The following is a 21,101-nucleotide window of genomic DNA, read 5'->3' on the forward strand; positions in this document are numbered from 1 at the left end:
CTGATTACAAAGGGAAAACTGGGTATCTGGTATACTGTGAGGGTAGGAAGGACATGTCTTCAACCCAGAACATTCTTGAGAGCACCTCTTAGTATTTCAATGTCCAAACGTAAAAGTTAACGCAAATTTCAGCAACCAAATCAAGGCAGGACCACTGAGCATTTAGGAATGAAATTTTGGGTCACCTTTTCAATCTGAATTCATTCTCAAATTCTTACAGATCCACAATCCTTTGTCCACAATTCTGTAATCTAAAAGCACTGAAACTTGAAAGCATTTTCACATTTTGCCTGTTCTAATTTAGCAGTAAAACCTGAGTAGAACTGATGTGAAGTAACTTATAGACTTTATTTTTCCACTTAGTGTGAAAATTTATATGTTTTGCAGAAACATTAATGCATCTGATTATAGGTCACTGTTTCAGAACCCACGTGGAGTGTTAGGTAATTACACAGTTTTGGACCATACTGCCTTTTGAAAAATCCCAAATGTGTTACTTATGAAACATATCCAGCCTTTAAGGGTTTCAGATGAGGACTGTGAATCTGTATCAGTAGTGTTACAAGAATGTGCTGGATACGTTTATTTAAAAAAATCTTTGTTGAACTTTTTCACTGGTGTAATGGGGTGAATTCTGTTCCCCCACCCAATTCATGTTGAAGCACTAACCCCTAGTACCCCAGAATGTGACTGTATTTGGAGACAGGGTCTTCAAAGAGGTAATTAAGATAAAATGAGGTCCTTAGGTTAGGCTCTACTCCAATATGACTGGTGTCCTTATAAGAAAATGAGGTTAGGACACATATACAGAGGAAAGACCAGATGAAGAAACAGAGAGAAGGCGGCCATCTGTAAGCCAAGGAGACAGCCCTCAGAAGAAACCAACCCTGCTGACACCTTGATCTTGGACTTCCAGCCTCCAGAATTGTTAGAAAATAAATTGCTGTTGCTTAAGCCACCCAGTCTGTGGTATTCTGTTTTGGCACCCCAGAAGCTAATACAACTGGTAACATATAATTTTTATGACCAACAAACATCAATAAAGGTATCTCCATTTTGTAAAAACAAAACACCAACTGACTAAACAAAAACCAATCAACCTTTTAAAATGTGATTGGTTTTACACCTGTAGCTTGCTATTGTTGTACTTCATTTTGAGTTCTTTCAGGGAAGGTTTGTAGCTTATTTCTGCCTCATTTATACCATTTTCCCCCTCAAATTCCAGTTGATAAACAAGATGGTACTTCTCATTTCAGGTAATAGCTCCTGTTGCCTAATAACTATATATAAAGCTTTAATACATAGTTTTTATTGCTGTTGTTATGCTTGCCTTGTTGATATAAACTCAGGACTAATCAGAACAGCCTGGGGTCTCTGGGATCCAAGGTCAGTTTCTTGATATAAGACAGGTGCACTCAATCTTTTTTATCCACCTCCACAGAGAACAGAATCCTGTGTGCAGGAGTCCATGCACGTTTCAGTAACTTCTCCAGTCTCTACCATTCTCGGAAGCATAAGAGAATGGAAGTTAATATTATTATATTGATGGCCCACGGATTTTTTTTTTTTTGGCTGTGCCATGTGGCTTGTGGAATCTTAGTTCCCTGACAAGGGATCGAACCCTGGTACCCTGCAGTGGAAGCGTAGAGTCCTAACCACTGGACCACTAAGGAATCCAGGGATTATTTTAATTTTTAAAAGGTACAGCATTAGAAAACTTCAAGAATTTATTGTTAAATGGTTAAAAACTATTGTTAAACTGTACCATTTTACAAGTGACCCTAGTGAATTGCATGTCTAAAGTACTGAACTCTGGTGTACTAAAAGGATACATGAATGGGTAAGAACCTGCATCATCTAGTGACAAGCATCTTTCTCTTCTCCGCCAGCCACTCTTCCAGACAGGTAAGAAACACTTTAGGAAAAAGGTGTGATTTTTGTGGTGAAGTAGGAGAAGTAGCTCCTGTATCTCTGTCTCCATGGAAGCCTAGTACAGGAAGGGGTTTTTCTAAGATAAGCACCAATAAATGGGAGGCAGCGGGTATAGTGCAAGGGCATGTGCCTTGGTATTTCGCAGAAAATGGGTTTCTGGTTCTTCTACAGGGACTACATTGCAGAGTTGTAAAGTAGTTTGGAGAGTTGTAAATTTCAGCAGTGATTGATGATCCACTGCCCAGAATGTGCTTAACAGGCTGTAAATCCTGGTATGAAAAAAAATTACCTCACTGTAGAATTGTGACACAGGTGAATGTATTCATTCTGAGAATATTTACTGACTGCCTACTATGTGTCAGACTATTCTAGGGGCTGGAGACGCAGTGATGAAGACAATGGATAAAAGTTCCTGCCCTTCTTGAATTTATGATTCAGAGGTGGAGCTTACTTTATAATGGTGGATGTTATATTCTAGCGAAATGGTGATTTGCACGTTGGGGATTTTTAGAGTGCTCCATTTGCTTTTCTTTTGATTTAAAAATACTTTGTTGCCATCACTTTTGCAAGTAGGCCACTTTTTGTTAATCTCCTTGATAATCCATCCAGCTGAGGAATTTAAAAACATCACAATACCTTAGACTTGGAAGGGACCTGCATTGAGATAATAGTTTTAACTCCTTTATCTTACAGATGGAAAAAAGGAAGTGACTTACCTAAATTTACCATTACATTACTGAGAGATTGAAGACTAGGCCTTAGATCTCTGTATGCTTTCCTCAATCATATTCCTCATGGTTTCTGGGTTTCTGAATTGAGGTCTGAGTCATAAGAAGTGATGCTTGCAAAAAACACAGATGGTGCGATGAGTTCAGAAACGGCTGTAGATTGCAAACCTGATTTGGTTAATCAGAAAGCAGGGCTTGAAAATAGAAACAGACTCACAGATATAAAAAACAAACTTGCTACCAAAGGCGAGAGAGAAGCAGGGAGAGACAAATTAGGGGTATGGGATTAATAGATACAAACTACTATGTATAAAGTAGATAAGCAACAAAGATATATTGTACAGCACAGGGAATTATAACCATTATCTTGTTATATTTATAATGGAGTATAATCTGTAAAAATACTGAATCACTATGCTGTAACCTGAAACTAATACTGTAAATCAACTATATTTCAATTAAAAAAAAAAAAAGCAAGCATGACTTGGTGAAATACTGACGGGGTATCTGAGCTCTAATCCTGGCCAGTTCATTAAAGAAAACATTTAACCTGGTCCCTAAATTCCTTCTTTCAAATGTAGGGATAGGCTAGTTGATGAGAACATTTGCATAGTACTCTGAGCCCTTTAAAACATGCATTTATGTAAAGAGATTTACAAAGTGCCAGCACATAGTGGTAAAAAGTGTCATTAGGCTAAGAAGTCTCAGAGCCTTAGCAAAGTTCTTGATCAGCGTGGTGACATAATGTTACCCGCATTTATTATTAATCTGGTTGTGAATTACTGAATAGATTGAGGAGGTGGGGCTGGAGCTTCAGAGACCAGTTGGATGGGTTGCCAGAGTCCAGTACAACACGAGGGCATCCAGTACGCTACGGTAATGAGACCTGGGAGGAAAGTGTTCTTTTCTTAACAACGTTCAGGGCACATGCAATCTCGTTATTTACAAAGAAGAAAAAAGGTTTTATGAGTGTTTTTTGTTGTTGTTTCTTTTTAAAGCAGCTACTGTAGAGGCCTGGGAGGCGAAAAGAGCGCATTTGGAATTAAACCAGGGTTAGATTCCTGGCTTTATCCTTTTCTAATTAGGTAATATAGAGGAAGTCACCTAACCTCCCGAGCCTCGGTTTCGTTTCCTCCAAATTAAGGGCGACAATCCCTACTTGGTAGAGCATTTGTGTGCACAAAACCAAGTGGCTTAAGGCACCTAGCAATGGCGCTCACTGGTGGCTGCCGCCTGCCCCCGGGTATCCTTCGAGCTGGGGCTGAGACGCCAAGGACCGCCCAGGCCCGGAAAGCGGTTCTACCTGGAGACCGCAGTCGCGCACTCTGCTCCGGAGTCGGGCTGACCTCTGAACGCCGGCCCCCGCCTTGGACCAGGCTTCGCGCAGGATGACAGAGCATCTCTCGCTGGAGGGGCTCCCAGGATGCCGACAGGAAGCGGGCGGCACCGGGCGGAGAGGCGGTGACCGCGCCTGAGGCTGCGGCGGCCACCCCCACGCGGCAGCCCGCGAACTCGCCGCGAGTGCTGGGCCGCGCTGGCCTCGTTTGAAGTCTCCGGCGCGGCCGCTGGTTGGCGGGCGCGGGTCACGTGGCCCAGGCAGGAGTTTCCCCGACAGCTGGAGGCTGCGTGGGATCCGGCGGCGGCTCCGGAGCTCGGCGGTGCGGCCTTCCCCGCCCCCTCCCTCCTCCCCCGCCCGCTTCCGCCCGTCTTATTATCCTCCTTATTGACAAATAGAGCGGCCGCGGCGGCGACTCTCGGCGTGCGTTTGTAGCCAAGCCATGGGAGACAAGAAGAGCCCCACCAGGTAACAGCGCCCGGGCCCCCGGGCCCGGACTGTGCAGGCGGCGGGGCCCTTGCGCCGGGCTTCAGGCGGCCGCCTCGCTCGCAGCCCGAGCAGCAGGGCGAAAACGGGGGCGGTGCCGCCGCTGCGCGAGCGCTGCCGCGTGAGGGGCCGGCGCCGGCCGCCCCACAATGGAGTCGCGATGGCGGCGGCCGGAGCGGCAGCTCGGGGTGTCCGAGCGGCGGTGGCGGCGACGGCGGCGGCGGCGGCGGCTGCTGTTGCGGCAGCGGCCGCGCTCACGCCCCCGCCTTCCTGACTCCCTTCCCCCTTCGAGCCGGAGCCTGGCGCACTGGGGGCCTGCAGGGCTGGGGTCGCGGGACTGGGGCGGGGGGCGAGGCGGGGGCGGCCGCGGGGCCCGGGCGCGGCCCGCTGGTGACCCCGCGCCGCGTCGTGTCCGGGTTGTGTCCTGCAGGCCGAAGCGGCAGCCGAAGCCGTCCTCGGATGAGGGTTACTGGGACTGTAGCGTCTGCACCTTCCGGAACAGCGCCGAGGCCTTCAAGTGCATGATGTGCGATGTGCGGAAGGGCACCTCCACCCGGTGAGTCCCGGGCTTGCCCCGCGCGGCGCCTGCCCACCGGCTCGCGGCGCCGAGGACGCCCCTGCGGCCGCCGCCCCCTCCCGTGACACTGGCAGACCCGGCGGGCGGAGGCGAGCCTGAGGTGGTGGCCGCGATAGGAACTGGGTCAGATTGATCGCGACCCAAGCGATGCTTTGCGGTGAGGGGTAATTGAAGAGGCTGGAACGGTTTTTGCTGCCAAGAGAGAATAAATTGTTTAAGGGAGGCATTAGCTACTGCGATTTAATTCGTGTCGCTGGGTGTAATGCCCCCCCGCCCCCCACCCCTTCCCCACCACACAGTCCGGATGTAATAACGTTGGCTGCATTGTTGTGTTAGTGTGCAGGAATCAAAGAAAAACGATGAAATCCTCTTTAGGAGCGAAAGATGTAATTTAATGTCGTTCCTCAAAAAAGTATCTGATTATAGAATCCACAACAGATTAAGCTTCCTTTTTTTTTTACATAGACGTTTGGAAGGGTCAGATCAGGGGTTTGTGTAGTGTTTTTAATCCCAGGTCCTCTAATATTGTATAAATAAATAGTTGGAGGTGAGCCCAGTCACAGGGACACATTTTTTCTGAAAGTGTCTGAATATCTTTAGTTTGATTAGATGGCAATCTGTTAGACTATACAAATGAGATAAAATGATCTCTGCTTATTTTCAGTCTTTATTTTATTGTAAGCTTACAGTATGATAAGAGTCTTTTAAAAAACCACTTAAGTGTATTAAGTGGATAAAGAAAATCATTCAGGAAATTCAAAGTCTGTGGCATTCTTGATCTGCCAGCACTTAGTTACTGTGATTTATGGCCTAATATTTAGATGGCATATACTCTTGATTAAAGTCTGTTAGAAACTGGATTATCATGAGAATACTAATGCGTTATACTGTTGTTTTTAAAAAGGGCTATACAATAGTAACAGAGGAATAAATATATTCAGTAGGAGTTAGATTCCTAAAAATGAGATACCCAGATTTTTAAACACCATTTACAGCATTTTATTAAATTTTTAAATGTGAACACATAAATGGTTGTCAAAACTTGAAATTTTAAGATTTGCTGAGTGAAGCTAGCAGCTTTTGACATACCTGTCTTTTTGTAAACCACAATATGCTTTTCGTATATTAATTCTCATTACATTGGATAAAATATATTAAATATTTTAATCATGTCCTTTAAAAAGAAAATTTTCAAACAGCTGCTAAATTCAAGGGAATATAACAGAACATGCTAAAAAGAAAAAAGTACCATTTGCTAAAATGAATGTGGTAACTATTTTTGGACCCGTGATTTAAGTATTTTGAAAAGCAGAGTATCTTTGTATCTCTAAGTCTATATAAGGTTGGATTTGGCTTAGATTATATTTGTATATCTATGTTAGTACTTTGTACTTTTTTAAACGCTCAATAAGCAATTTTCAGAAAAGGCAGGAACTTTAATGTGGAGACAGTTTTTATAATCTTAATCTCTGGTGCGATATTGTTGCTTTTTGTTGTTCCCTCTCTATTTTCTTGTAGCCACTAGAAAAATACTGAAACTAGAAGAGCCTGTATGTTTATTTGCAGGGACAGCAAGGAAGGGGGGAAGCTGGTGTCCTACTCCACAGCCAGTCTTGGGGTTAGAGGAACCCTGAGAAATAGAGTAGGTGGTGGCAGCTCAGAAGAGAAGAAACAGGCCGAATACCTGGCACCTGGAAGAAGAAGGAATATAGTGCACAGGGGAGTTGGCCCAGGACAGAGAAGTGGGCCTAGTTTAAAAGAGGCTTGAGGCCCACATGGGGGCCCCTGACATTTCTTACCAGTACATCTGAGCTCTTATAGATCCAATTTTTAGTGGTGGAAACATTACTTGAGAAGGACTCAGAGAAGCATTGTCATTTGGATTGAAACTGAAGAGGCTCTGGGCAACTCACCAGAAGTCTAAGGGACACTCTGTTCCTAAAAGTAAGTGTTCTACACTACGACCCTCTCAGCTTCTTCCTTCCTCTCTCTGAATTTGTCTCTTCTCTTTTGATTTTGGCCCTAAGTTAAACCTAAGAGCTCTAATTTCTCTGTTACCTGTTATTTTTCTCCCGTTGTTTCTGAAATTCAGAGTGGAATCCATGTTTGGGTAGAACAATGGAACAGGGCACTGTTAATAGGGCAGATATTGATTGCACCACAAAATATTTGTCTCTCTGGTAATATTAGAAAAACAGGATTAAAGGGCTACATAACACTGGAGAAGCAAAAGTTTCAGTAGTTAGAAGAAATAATTCTCTACGACTGACATGTTAATTAGCAGTTAGGGTAATTTCAAGAATAAGGTTGGCAATTACTAAAGCAGGGACTGGATAGCTGCAGAGCCCAGGGATGCAGTTTGCTAATTACTTGTTTTTGTGACTGACAAACAGGACTCGAATCCCTTGGGTCAGACTCACCTTTGAACTGATTTTGTCTTAGTCACCAAATGTGAGGCCAAGTCTAAGCCAATCCCAGAAATTTGAAAAATCTTCTTTTTAAACCTCCAGAGAAGATGGAGTCCGTGACCTCCCTTTTTTTTTTTTTGTGGTACGCGGGCCAGTCACTGCTGTGGCCTCCGTTGCGGAGCACAGGCTCTGGACGCGCAGGCTCAGCGGCCATGGCTCACGGGCCTAGCCGCTCCGCGGCATGTGGGCTCTTCCCGGACCAGGGCACAAACCCGTGTCCCCTGCGTCGGCAGGCGGACTCTCAACCACTGCGCCACCAGGGAAGCCCCATGACCTCCCTTTAAAGTCTTTCTGACAGTCTTTTTTGTTTAAAGGATATCTGATTCAAATCCTTTATATTGCAACAGATGACCTTTTCCTTTGGCAATATCCCTGGTAGGTCATGTTCTTCTGCAGAATAACTGTATGGAATGAAATGAGGTTATATTGATAGCAGTATTTCAAAATGAAATGTGATTTGAAGTAGCTTCAATTCCTAAATTGATAAATTATATTCTTTAAGTGTATGCCATTTCTCTGATTGAATTTTAATTTTGTACTTGCTGGCCTTAATTAGTTTAAATTTCACTAATCTTTTTTAAAATCTAGAATCTAAATAACTAGATAGTTCAAAAGTGAAGTTTTCTACAATGTGCTTTTGTGAAAGAATCAATGATAAATGTCAAACTGACAGGAAAAATGTAAAAATGAAAAAGTTACAGTGACAATTATTTTCAAAGGTACTACACAATTTCCTTCATCTTTATATTTGAAATTCTTTTAACGCAGTAAGTGTCTCAAATATAAACCTAAGAAACTTTAAGAAATCAAGAACCATTCTGAATCATCAGAGAAAAAGAAATATTTAGTATAGTGTGTGTGAGGGTAGTACAATCAATGTATTGAGTTAGACTAGTATCTTATTGCCACTTCATATAGAAATAGAAATTAATGCTTAATTCAGATCGCAGATAGTTAAAAATGAAAATGTTAGAGCTATTTGTTTTGGTTTTGAACTGTGATCTAAATGAGAACCCATAAAACACCTAGTCCAGAGCAGGCTTTCAAATGTAATTTCAAGCGTAACAGGTAATGTTATATTTTCTCAGGATAAATTGTAGTAGTCCCTTTAGGTTTCTCAGAGATGTTATGTTAGAGAACGATGAGAAAGATTTCACATATTAGCAAGAGTACTGGGTGTTATACTAGGAGTCTGGCAGTGAATTCTTGTCTCATTTCAACCACTTCAACATTCAGCAGTTTTTATTGAACGTCTTACTTTGTACGAGGGCTGAGCTAGGTACTAGACATACAGTGGTGGGCAAAATAGATGTTTGTTTCTTCTGTAAAATTTTATGATTTGCTGTGAATTCAGAAACACTTTGAATTGTAACCAACTCTGTACATGAGGTAGTATTAGCAAATCTTTATGTGTGAGCTGAAGAGGTGAAATTTTCTTGTTAAAAGAAATAGTGTTTATAATTGAACAAGTATTATGGTTAGGATCTGACTGTTGTTAAAAAGAATGAGTTATTTCAGCTTCTATAAAATGGAAGTAAACAATATAAAATTCACATTTTGAAGGAAATTAAACCAGTTATCATCTGATAAAACTCTTTTCCAGTATCATCGTTGTCTTGTCATACTTGCTTTCTGTCTTCTAATTTGAGGCTTGGCAGATTCTCCTAGACCCTTGGTGTGGGAATGTGAGAAAAGAATTGCGGACCATCTCAGTCAGTCTGTTTTTCAGAATGCAGAGTTCTGAGCCTCCCTTACCTGAGGAGCCTTTCCAGCTACCACACAGGTGTTGTTCAGAGACTCCTTATTCTAGGAGGTTGGTTGGTTTGTTTTTCTCTCTACATCTTGGGTTAGAGTAGTCACACGGGTTCATTGTTTAAGAGAAATTTTGAAAGTGATTAGTATTTGGATAGTAGTGGTTTTCAAAGTGTGATCTGATGAACCCTGAGGGTCCCTGAGGACCTTTTAGGGAGTTCATAATCATACTAAGATGTTATTTGCCTTTTTCACTGTGTTGACACTTGAGGAGGTGGTACAGAGGCAATGGTGAGTAAAACTGCTGGCTCTTTAGCATAAATCAAAGCAGTGGCACCACATTGCTATATTCATCGTAATCTTCACCACCATGCACATGCAGTAAAAATAATGCTAGTTTCACTTAAGAATATTGTTCATGAAGCAGTAAAAATGACTAATTTTAGCAAGTCTTGTGTCTTCTTTAATATTCTGTCTGATGAACTGGGAAGTACAAGTAAAGCACTCCTGCTGCATACCAAACTAGTGTGGGTGAGTCGCGAGAGAGCAGTTGGAGTTGTTTGTAGTTGTTTGAGTTTTGAGCAGAACTAGCTTTTTTCATAGAACGCTATTTTTATTTGAGAGAATGCCTGGCAAACTGGTTATTCAGACTTGGATATTTAGCAGTTTTCTCAAAAATGAACACAGTAAGTTTGTCACTTCGGAGAAAACAATTGATAATATTTGTTGCCAATGATAAAAATTGAGCTTTCAAGTGAAAATCAGAATTTTTGAAAACTTGTAACCACTACAGTGAGCTTAAGAGCCTCCTAGTAGTTTAAAGATGAGATCAGATGGTTATATCAATGAATGTAATTTCTGATATTTTATTATGTGGTTTGTCAACATTTGGAATTTGCATCACTCAGTAAACCAGTATTTCCCAGTAACCAATGTATGATGTTACAAAACCATGCATAGATAATCCACTCAAAGTGTAAAATAAACCAATGGATTTTAAGGGAACACTATGAAAACTTCATTGACGTGCTTCCAGATTTCACATGCAGCTAACGTTTGAGAAACAGCTCTTTGTTGTGCTTTTATTTAGTATCAAAGAAGAATATCCACAATTATCTGAAAAGCCTATTAAAATACTCCTCCCTTTTTCAACTACATAGTTGTGGGAGTCGAGATTTTCTTCATATTCTTGAAACAAAACAACACATTGCAACAAATTGAATGCAGAAGGAGATATGACAATCCAGATGTCTTCCATTAAGCTGGGTAGTTGAGTACCGCTAAGCTAAAAATATACAATTACAACTCTTCACACAAAGTTATCTTTGTTTTGGAAAATATAGAGTTTTCTCATAAAAGTATATTATTTATATTAAAATATGATTTTTTAAAAATGAAATAATGTATATTTAAGTTTTTTTCTCAGTTTTTATTTTTGATATAGTAATTTATTTCTTGATTTAGATAAGACCTAGATAAACAAAAGCTCTTTTAACTTTTGAGAGTATAAAGAGTTCCTGAGAGCAAAAAGTTTATACACTATTGGCATAGAGTCTTATTAGCTTTGGTTTCTGTATACAGCAGGTTTACTTCGGCAGGCATTCTTTCCCTTTCCTTTATCCTTTGTTGAGTGAGAGCTCTGATATAACCTAGTGACCTAGTTGTTAAACTCAGGGACCTAATCTCAGTCTTCTTTCCATGTCACCTCAGTAGTATTTGATGTTGGCAGCCTTTTTTTTTTTTTTTGCGGTACGTGGGCCTCTCACTGCTGTGGCCTCTTCCGTTGTGGAGCACAGGCTCCGGATGCTCAGGCTCAGCGGCCATGGCTCACGGGCCCAGCCGCTCCGCGGCATGTGGGATCTTCCCGGACGGGGGCACGAACCCGTGTCCCCTGCATCGGCAGGCAGACTCTCAACCACTGCACCACCAGGGAAGCCCTCCAATAACTTTTGCGATTATATTTGTAACAATATTACCAGATTATTTTGTCCATAATTTGTAGGTATTTATTGATTCAGCATTATTTTTATTTTCACAATTTTGCTTCATATTTTGATACTGTGTTATTTGATTAAAAGCACAATTTTTATAGTTAGATGAGTAACTGAGATGAGTGATTCTGAGTATTTAAACACGGGAATAGTATTTTTATAACACAATATTTGATTATTTTGAAGATTAAATAAAAACATAAAGAACTTAGCACGTCTTACCATATTTTATTCTTATACACATTCTCAAAAGCATGTATGTGTACAAGAGAAAATAAAACTTTTATCCCAGTTTTAGAACATTTTTAGCTTTATCATTTTTTTGTATTGACATATAACATTATATAAGTTTCATGTTGTAGCATTATTTCAAGGATGACATTGTACATGAATACCTTAGCATTTTTAAGGTATAACTTTGGAAAATTGTGTATTTATTACCTCACAACATTTTCTTTAGGTCTTGTTATTTAGATTACTGAAATTTACTTAGTATAGCTGAAAATGAGAAGTATTTCTCCTAAACTACTGAAGTCATGAAAGAGTACAGCATATTATGAAATATATTTTATTACTCGATTAAATTGTGGGTTCTCTGTTAAATGATATTTAAAGTTAAAATAGTTGATGTCAAGAGCCTATCAAAAACTAAAATATACTAAACATAGATTTGTAGTATTTGTGATTGTTTAATTGAAAAATAGTTTAGAATTCAGATTTTGCATTTGTTTGAACTACACTGAATTTAAAATTAATGGGATGAATTAAATTTAATTATAATTCAAATGGAAGTAATTTTTACCTTATGATTGAGACAGTATTATGTTATCTATGAACATGTTACTTTCAAAGATAAATCAATTGTACAAATTAGCAGACACCTATATAACTATAGAAATAGGCAGACGTTGAAAAAAGAATTTTCCCTCATCTTGTGCTTCTTTATTATTTCTAATTGTTCAGTCAAGCTAAAAAGATTAGTCATTGATATCTTTCTAGAATTTGTTATTTTGCCTTGCTCGTTAACTGCTTATTCTTCAAGATCCAGCTCACATATTTAGTCCCTGTGACATTCTCCTAAGCCCATCCCAAACTTGCATTCCTTTGTGTTTTTTGTTGATATCTCTGATTGTGATCTCTATCTAACTTCAGCATTTCCTCATAAACCCAGAGTTGATTTTGTCTTTCTTATGAAGCTGAGTATTCTCTCTCAATGGGACAAATTAGCCAGAGAGAGAGGAGGATGGCTGTATTCTCTTCCTGGAATTAGTTCCTCAAAGTCAATTTGTGATGCTTACCTTTATTCTATCATTTAGCATACTATGGTTCTGTTAGATGTATGCATTTACTCTCGTTATGAGCTTCTTAAGAGGAATATGAGTTTTTCATTATCTTTTTCGAAGATGTTTAACCAAGTGCCTGGGAAATAATAGGTGTTCAGTAAAGTTTTGTTGAAAGAGGAATATAGGTATTAGAAAGGAAGTTATTATTTTTTTTTCAATAAGCTTTGAAAAAGTTGGAATTTTGATACAGGTTAAGTCATTATTTGGAAAAGAACCCTCCTATATACATGTGTGAATTATTGGAAATAAATTATCAGAAGTGAACAAAATTCTAGAATTCTGCACACGCTTATTCTAGGTTTCTTTGCTTATTCCTCTTTCCTTCAAGGTTGGATATCTGGCCAACATACTTTGGTAGAAAGATTAGCATTCTGTGGGGTATCAAGTTTTCATTCAATGAAACCTTAGGTGTTTTTTTTTTTAAAGACACATTTTCCTTAAATAATTATCTTTTATAACTTGTAATGTTAGTGGTTTTACAAGTGTGTAAAATATTATTATGTCATCGTGACTTTGAAACTAAATTATTCATTTAACAAATATTTACTGAACACTTAACAGTATTTATTGGCTTTCATGATTGCTAAAATCTCTACCTTTTGTTATATATGACCTGTGGTTGATAATCGTCTGTTTTAAAAGATTCAGTAGGGGGGCTTCCCTGGTGGCGCAGTGGTTGAGAGTCCACCTGCCGATGCAGGGGACACGGGTTCGTGCCCCGGTCCGGGAGGACACCACAAGCCGCTGAGCGGCTCAGCCCGTGAGCCATGGCCGCTGAGCCTGCACGTCCGGAGCCTGTGCTCCGCGACGGGAGAGGCCGCGACAGTGAAAGGCCCACGTACCTCAAAAAAAAAAAAAAAGAAAAAAAGAAGATTCAGTAGGCATTTTGTTCTGTAATGTTGTTTATTATGGAAATTTACAGAATTACTGAGAATTTTAGAGCTGGAAGGAACCTTTTAAGAGCTTCCAAAGTGTTTAGTCATTTTCTGAGAGAGGCTATTTTTTATTTCTTGAAACCTTAGTGGTAGAGATAAGATAATTTTCAGGGGGAAGATCTTGAGGGGTATGGGGTAGAGATGTTATTATTTAAACTTTTGAAATTGTTGAGGCCACTATTGTTTCCAAACCCTTTCCTCTGGGATTTTCAACTCTGGAGGATTCTTGCTGTCCTGCAGTCTTAGAGAACTGCCAGGTAATGCATAGCAATCTGCTGGGTGAGGTCTTTTCTATTTGTTGGAACTCATGGCTCTAGCTTAGTAGCCTCTTGACAAGTAAGAAAACAGGCCTGGAAAGATTGAGCTGTTCAAGGTCAATAGTTGGTTAGTGCTAGATTCAAATGTTTGGATTTCTAAGTCCTTTTTATTACCTTGCTGTGGTAGCATTCAAATTTGTAGCAAGTAACTTCTTAAGGATTTCTTCTTGTAAATTTCATCATACCTGCATCTAGTGCTGTACATCTTGAGAACTTCTAACATTAAACCTACTACTTACAACTGATATAAGAACTTATGTTAAAATCTGGGCTAGCGCTATACTGAATGAAAAACAAAATGACGGTCAGTTGTTTTCTCTATTTTAAGAAATATTTTTGAAGTTAAAATGTCAAACTTCATTTTGATGTCTTTTACAATAACGTTTATTGTGTATATCTTGACTTCTTTGATATCATAGTATTTCTTAGGAGAAAAATCCCAGTAAATATTATTTCCCTCTTTTATTTGTGATATAAATTCTAAGAATCTCTGATAGTATAACAAATTACAAATTTGAGTGTATGTGAATGTGTGTGTATGATAAAAAATTTGTACAGTTCTCTGACAGTTTTTAGACATGAGCTAAATCACTTCACCTTTACATAATTTATAGTCTGATCAGGGTTCTTTTACACAATATCATCCTTTATAGTATATACTAGCAATGATCAACCTAAAACAGCAGCAAGTAGATTATATTCAATGCCAGAGAAGTAGTTGCTCAGGAAGTAGAGCTCTATGTGTATTTGTAAAGTAGGCAAAGTTGTTTTGGTCCTTTTTTCATCTTTCTCCATCCTTTTTTTATTTACTTTTTGTCTACCCAGGGCCCAGAGTCTCCTAGCCTACTTTCTAAAATGTTCTCATTCCTTTATTTACTAGAAAATCTTCCCTGTTTTAGGTAAATCTTAATAAAGTAGTAGTTTCAAGTGTGAACGTAAGTAACCTGGGCATGGGGGATAGAATTATTTATTTCTTTAAGATAATAACTCTTTTTCTGATGATAAAAGTGTTGCATGTTCATTGAAGATACTAAAGTGTAAGGAGGAAAATAAGAATGCCCACCATCATAACATCTCTCAGGCCAGAGAGATGTTAGCACAGCATTGAACGCACGGCCATCCATTCCTTTAGCCGTACTGTTCTTTCAGGGCCAGCTTTGGGAAGCCTCTTGAGAGAGAGCAAGTTGCAGGAAATAAGGGAGTAAGGAGGAGATGGGTTTGCCAGTAAGAATCAAGTAACAGGTTTCTTGGCATAGAGAGAGCTGTCCTTCCCTCAAAAGGGCCCAGAGGTTTTGAATTGTGCTCTTTGGAGCCCCGAGATCTCCTGAAATTATCTCAGTGGCTGCCAATGGGAGCAAACAAGTGGGACTTTGTGTTCCCACACTCCACTTCAGCCAGATCATCTATGCTCTTATACATTTTATTTGTTAGGATTTCTCTTAATTTTTATTTCCTAAATGAGTTTTGCTATTAAAACCTTTTTTTTGAGAATCATTGCCCTGTTCCGTCCATTTAGCCTTCTACCACTCAAATTCTGCTCAGCACAGGCTGGATTAATTGTGTGACTAATTCTTAGCCTCACATTTCAAAGGGAAGAGCTAATAATGAGTTTTGTATAATGGTGGGGAGATTTGAAGCTTTTCCCTTTGAAAAGCCTTTTTTCTTTCTCCCTCCTTCCCTGTTCCTTTCCTTTTTTCTCACCCATCTTCTTAGACATTTTGCTTTCTTTTTTAAGACCAAGGCTGATAAGGCCCAGGGCTCTATAATCATTGATAAGTAATGAGCAGTACAACTTACAGATGAAAAATATTTTAAATTCATAATGTCATCAAATTGTACTTTTTGATAAAACTTAAGGCTATTTCATCATCTATATGAATGTGGTTATCAATTTTGCTCAGTATTCCCTTGTTGCCAACTTAATGTCTCTGATTCACACAGCACTTTTCTGTAATATTCCTTGGTAATTTACATTTTAATTGTAGTCTTGCCATCTTCCACTTATGTAGGATTTCATTATACATGTTTTTAGTGCAGGAAAATATATCTAGTTTTATTTTTCCACTGTGTATTTGTTTTTAATTTTTATGTGTACTCATGATAATGGAAAGCAGAAAAAAGAAAAGAATGTCTATATTTATGAGTTGCTTGCAATTATGTAGTATAGTGGTGAAGAGTTTTGATTCTGGAGCTCAACTATTTGTGCTTATATATTAGTCTCACCACTTACTGGCTGTGTGAACTTGTGAAAGTTACTAACTTTGAGCCTCAGTTCTTTCAGTTGTAAAATGGAGATGATAATAACAACCAAGTGTTGTGAGGATTAAATGAGATAATTCTTGTAAAGTACTTGGCACAGTGCCTGGCATACAGTAAGTCCTCAAAAAATATTAGCTGAAACAGTGAAATACATGAGTGGTAATATATTAATAGACTTCCATATATAACAGTCCCTATTGTCAAATGTGTGGATTCTAGTGGGTGACTGACAAAACCAGAACATAAGAAGTGTTTTCTACTAAAAAATAATACTTCCACAAATTGCTTCAGGGATATTTTCACCCTCTTACCCTCCTTTCCTCCCTCCCTCTCTGCCTGTTTCTTCTCTTCCCTTCGTGTGTGTGTGTGTGTGTGTGTGTGTGTGTGTTAAGCTGATGTGTACTGTCACATAAACATTTGGGCCTTACCAGTAAAAGTCTTTACATCTAGAAAGTACTTTGGTAGTGTAATAGTGGTAAGCGGTATATATAGACTTAAGAATTGAATAGTTAAAAGCAGCGTTGTTTGTTTTTTTTTTAACTATTTGTCAGAGTTAAAGAGTAAGTCTGCTTTCAAGGTTGGATGGTCAGACGGCATGGTCATGGTCTTTTTTAGGCCACAGTGTCTTGTTTATATTATTTCCTCTGCTTTGTACTCTCTTATCCTCCACAGTTTCTTTCTTACTCTTTATGATTGCTCAAGGCATCATCTCTCTCAAGAAGCATTTCTTTATCCATAGGCCAGAATGAATGCCCTTTCAATTACTCTTAAAGCATTCTGTGCAAAATGTGATGATTATGTTTACACAGTGTATTGAAAATATTTCATTTTGTTTCTCTCTCCTTCCCTGAACTGTAATTTCCTTGAGAGTAGTGCGACCGGTCCAGAATCACATTTTAGTTTAAATCCCCACCATGCCATTTATGGTCATCTAACCATAGGGCTTTGTGGTGATGATTAAATGTGATAAATGATGTAAGGAACTTAACATAATTTTTAGTTAATAATAATGGTAATAATTGTAAATGATATTAATAAAAAATCCCAGTGTCTGTCTTTGTGTCTTGCGTAGGTACTGACAATGCTTAACCGAACTGCAAAGTCTCTTTATCATTTATCTGATTCTGTTGTTGCTTTAAACTGTTTTCCACTTGTTTTTAAGGAACATTTACATCATTTCATTTCATGGGCCTGTGAGTTGGGTAGAGTATGTCTAATTATGCACATTTACTTCATAAAAGAACTTGTGTCAACCTAAATTACCTTCATACTCAACTTTTTCAGCAGTTTAAAAAATGTTTTCTTTTGTCATCGACACAATACATAGTTGAAACCACAGCAAGTAGCATTTTATTCTACGTTGTGATTATTGTGTTGAATCTTAACTAGCGGTAGAGAAACCATTTGGTGGAAGCTGTTGCAGTAGTCTAGGCAAGAGACAGTAGTGGCCCAAACAAGGATAATGCCAGTAGGAGAGAGAAGTGAATGGATTCTAGATATGTTTAGTAGAAAATGTATAGGACTTGATGGATGGTTGGATATGGTTGTGAGAGATAGGAATTTGGGTTTTAGAGAGGGAAGAATCAAGGATAAATTCCAGGATTCTGGCTTAATTATGCAGCTAGGTAAATGGTGGTACTTGTCACTGACCGGAAACAAGAGGAAGGACAGGTTTTGGGGAAGGTAGTGGTTCACTTTTAGGTTTGTTGAATTTCAAGCATCTGAGAGAAATCTGAGAAGGGGGATCTATGAGGCAGTTGGATATGTGGGGCTTAAGCTTAGGAAGGAGATGAGGGCTATAAATACATGTTTGTTTGTCATCAGCATACATGACCAAATTGAAGCCATGGGAGTGAGACAGATCAAGGAGAGAATAGATAGAACAGCATGAGAAAAGAGAACCCAGGACAGAAACTTGAGAAACATCATCACTTCCTTGTGGTGGTGGAAGAAGAGAATCCTACAAAGATGAAGAAAGAAACAGAGGAGAAAGAAAAATTAAGTAGGGAGTGAGAAGCCCAGGAGAGTGTAATGTTATGGGAATAGAGGGAAGAGAATATTTTCAAAAGGAGGGGATGTGGTTGGCCATGGCAAATGGCTTTTACTTTCATCAGAATCTTAATTTTTCCTTTGCATTCTGTGTAATGTTTATTTTAACAAGTGTTGCATTAACATTTATATTTTAAATTGTAACAAGATTATAATCCTGCATAGTGCTTGCACTAAGCTTTCCATGGTAGTTACAACAGTTCTAAATTATATCTAATAAAGGAGATTAATAATGGTAGGTCAGGAGATGAGTAAAATTATGTTACTAACTTGTTTCAAGGAAGAGTGCTCTAATGATCTAGAGCATTCTTATCTAAATATCACCAAGCCTCTACTTTTACAGGTAACTCCTGGTTATAGAAATTAATAGAATTAATTTAAAAAATTGGGTCCATGTTGGTATCAAGAATTTTTTAAGTGGTAAGTACAACAACTTGGAATGCTTTCTTGGAAAACTGCATAGTTAATTGTGAGGGAGCGTGTATAGTTTGAAGAAGTCCTTATCTTCTGTTTTTAGAAGGAATGAATCATAGCATTAGGTCAGCTAACCAAGCAAATCACAGCACTTTTCATAAAACTGTACAGTATATTTGGTCTGTAAAGTGGTAGTCATTGTGGAGTGTATGGGATTTGATGTGATCCATGTTTCAGATTTTTTTTTTTTTTTTTTTTTTTTTTTGCGGTACGCGGGCTTCTCACTCTTGTGGTCTCTCCCGTTGCGGAGCACAGGCTCTGGACGCGCAGGCTCAGCGGCCATGGCTCACGGGCCCAGCATGTGGGATCTTCCCGGACTGGGGCACCAACTCGTGTCCCCTGCATCGGCAGGCGGACTCTCAACCATTGCGCCACCAGGGAAGCCCCATGATTCAGATTTTTTTTAAGGCAAAAAATAATTTTGTGACCTTTTAATGCCATGCTAGACAAGCTCTAATAAGCCCACTTGTGGGTTATCTCTTTTGAGAAGTATAAGTTCATTTAACTTAACATCCATAATTCAGATTTTATGAGTGCTGAATAACAAAGTTATTATTTAGAATATAGTCAGTAGGTTGCACTATTACTGTTGACCTTAGACTATTTGAAACTTATTATATTAGAAAAATTTGCCATTGTTTTATAAATCAGTTTTACAGGACTTCCCTGGTGGCGCAGTGGTTAAGAATCTGCCTGCCAGTGCAGGGGACATGAGTTTGATCCCTGGTCCGGGAAGATCCCATATGCCACGGAGTAACTAAGCCCGTGCACCACAACTACTGAGCCTGTGCTCTAGAGCCCGCAAGTCACAACTACTGAAGCCCGCATGCCTAGAGCCCATGCTCTGCAACAAGAGAAGCCACCGCAATAGAAGCCCACGCAATGCAATGAAGAGTAGCCCCCGCTTGCCGCAACTAGAGAAAGCCCACGTGCAGCAACAAAGATCCAGTGCAGCCAAAATAAAAATAAAATAAATAAATTTGTTTAAAAATAAATGTTTTACATCAAGAATATGCACTTATGTTTTAGAGATAGTTATTAAGAATTGATTTGAAAATTAATACAGGGCTTAGAATCTCGTTAGATTAATTTTAATATGGTCAGAAAAGGTGAGAAAAAGAATTTGAAACTGCAAAGTAAAAGATTGATTTCCTTATCGTGTTGACATAATTGTTGACATGCAGAGTATTGTTAGCTGTTATTTTTGTGTATTGGGTTGGCCAAAAAGTGCCTTTGGTTTTTAAGTAAAAATAAAAGACATGTTTTTCATTTTTACCAAGAACTTTATTGAACAACATATTCACCCTTTTGTTCCACTACCTTCCGCCATTTTTCAGGCAACTTCGTAATTCTGTCTTCCCAAAAATTTTTATCTTTTTGAGCAAAGAACTGTTCCAGGTGCCTTTTACAGTCTTCCAGGGAATTGAAATTTTGTGCATTAAGAGAATTTTGTAAAGACTGAAATAAACGGAAATCTGAAGGTGCCATGTCTGGTGAATACGGCGGATGAATCAGAACTTCTCAGCCAAGCTGTAACAGTTTTTGCCTGGTCGTCAGAGAAACACACAGTCTTGTGTTATCCTGATGGAAGGCTATGCGTTTTCTGTTGACTAATATCAGACGCTCTTTGTCGAGTGCTGCTTTCACTTGGTCTAATTGGGAGCAGTACTTGTTGGAATTAATTGTTTGGTTTTCCAGAAGGAGCTCATATTAGAGGACTCCCTTCCAATCCCACCATATACACAACATCACTTTCTTTGGATGAAGACCAGCCTTTGGTGTGGTTGGTGGTGGTTCATTTCGCTTGCCCCACAGTCTCTTCTGTTCCACATGATTGTACAGTATCCACTTTTCATTGCCTGTCACAATTTGTTTTCAAAACGGAATGTTTTCATTATGTTTCAGTAGAGAATCTCATGTGGAAATACAGTCAGGAAGGTTTTTTTCACTTAACTTACGTGGAACCCAAACATCAAAACGATTAACATAACCAAGCTGGTGCAAATGTTTTTCAATGCTTAATTTGGATATTTTGAGTATGTTGGCTATTTCCCGCGTGGTATATCGTTGATTGTTCTCAATTAATGTCTCGATTTGATCAACTTCAACTGGTCTACCTGACCGTGGAGCATCGTCCAGTGAGAAATCTCCAGCATGAAACTTCAGAAAACTGCACAAATCTTTTTCGTGTGTTTCAGTTGCGTTTTTACCTTTCTTGAAACAATAAAACATAATATGCCGAAAATGTTGCTTATTTTCTTCCATCTTCAGTATTAAAATGGCTACACAGGGGCTTCCCTGGTGGCGCAGTGGTTGAGAGTCCGCCTGCCGATGCGGGGGACGCGGGGAGCCATGACCGCTGAGCCTGCGCGTCCGGAGCCTGTGCTCCGCAACGGGAGAGGCCACGGCGATGAGAGGCCCGCGTACCGCAAAAAAAAAAAAAAAAAAAAAAAA

General features: G+C 39.3%; 1 protein-coding gene and 1 long non-coding RNA gene across 6 annotated transcripts in view; one reads left to right on the forward strand and one right to left on the reverse strand.

The window, feature by feature from the left end:
• The window catches only part of LOC113613058 (uncharacterized), a 44,690-nt gene extending 40,614 nt beyond the window's left edge, over positions 1-4,076 (reverse strand). For both annotated transcript variants that reach the window (XR_003430070.1, XR_003430069.1), the window contains exons 1-2: positions 3,964-4,076; positions 2,649-2,828 (exon numbers count right to left, since the gene is read on the reverse strand). This is a non-coding gene — a long non-coding RNA (uncharacterized LOC113613058). The remainder of the gene's footprint in view (positions 1-2,648; positions 2,829-3,963) is intronic.
• A 228-nt stretch (positions 4,077-4,304) lies between these two features.
• Positions 4,305-21,101, forward strand: part of YAF2 (YY1 associated factor 2) — a 65,667-nt gene continuing 48,870 nt past the window's right edge. For 2 of the 4 annotated variants that reach the window (XM_027093482.1, XM_027093484.1), the window contains exons 1-2: positions 4,323-4,464; positions 4,913-5,038. In XM_027093482.1, the coding sequence (XP_026949283.1) occupies positions 4,439-4,464; positions 4,913-5,038 (152 nt within the window). In that variant the 5' untranslated portion in view covers positions 4,323-4,438. Of the gene's footprint in view, positions 4,465-4,912; positions 5,039-6,625; positions 6,888-21,101 lie in introns of those variants that run through there. The other 2 variants (XM_027093485.1, XM_027093483.1) reach the window with 2 other exon arrangements.

Source organism: Aethalodelphis obliquidens, unplaced genomic scaffold, assembly GCF_003676395.1.
Source record: "Aethalodelphis obliquidens isolate GAN/ISIS:26980383/991018 unplaced genomic scaffold, ASM367639v1 scaffold84, whole genome shotgun sequence".
NCBI classification, from domain to species: domain Eukaryota; kingdom Metazoa; phylum Chordata; class Mammalia; order Artiodactyla; family Delphinidae; genus Aethalodelphis; species Aethalodelphis obliquidens.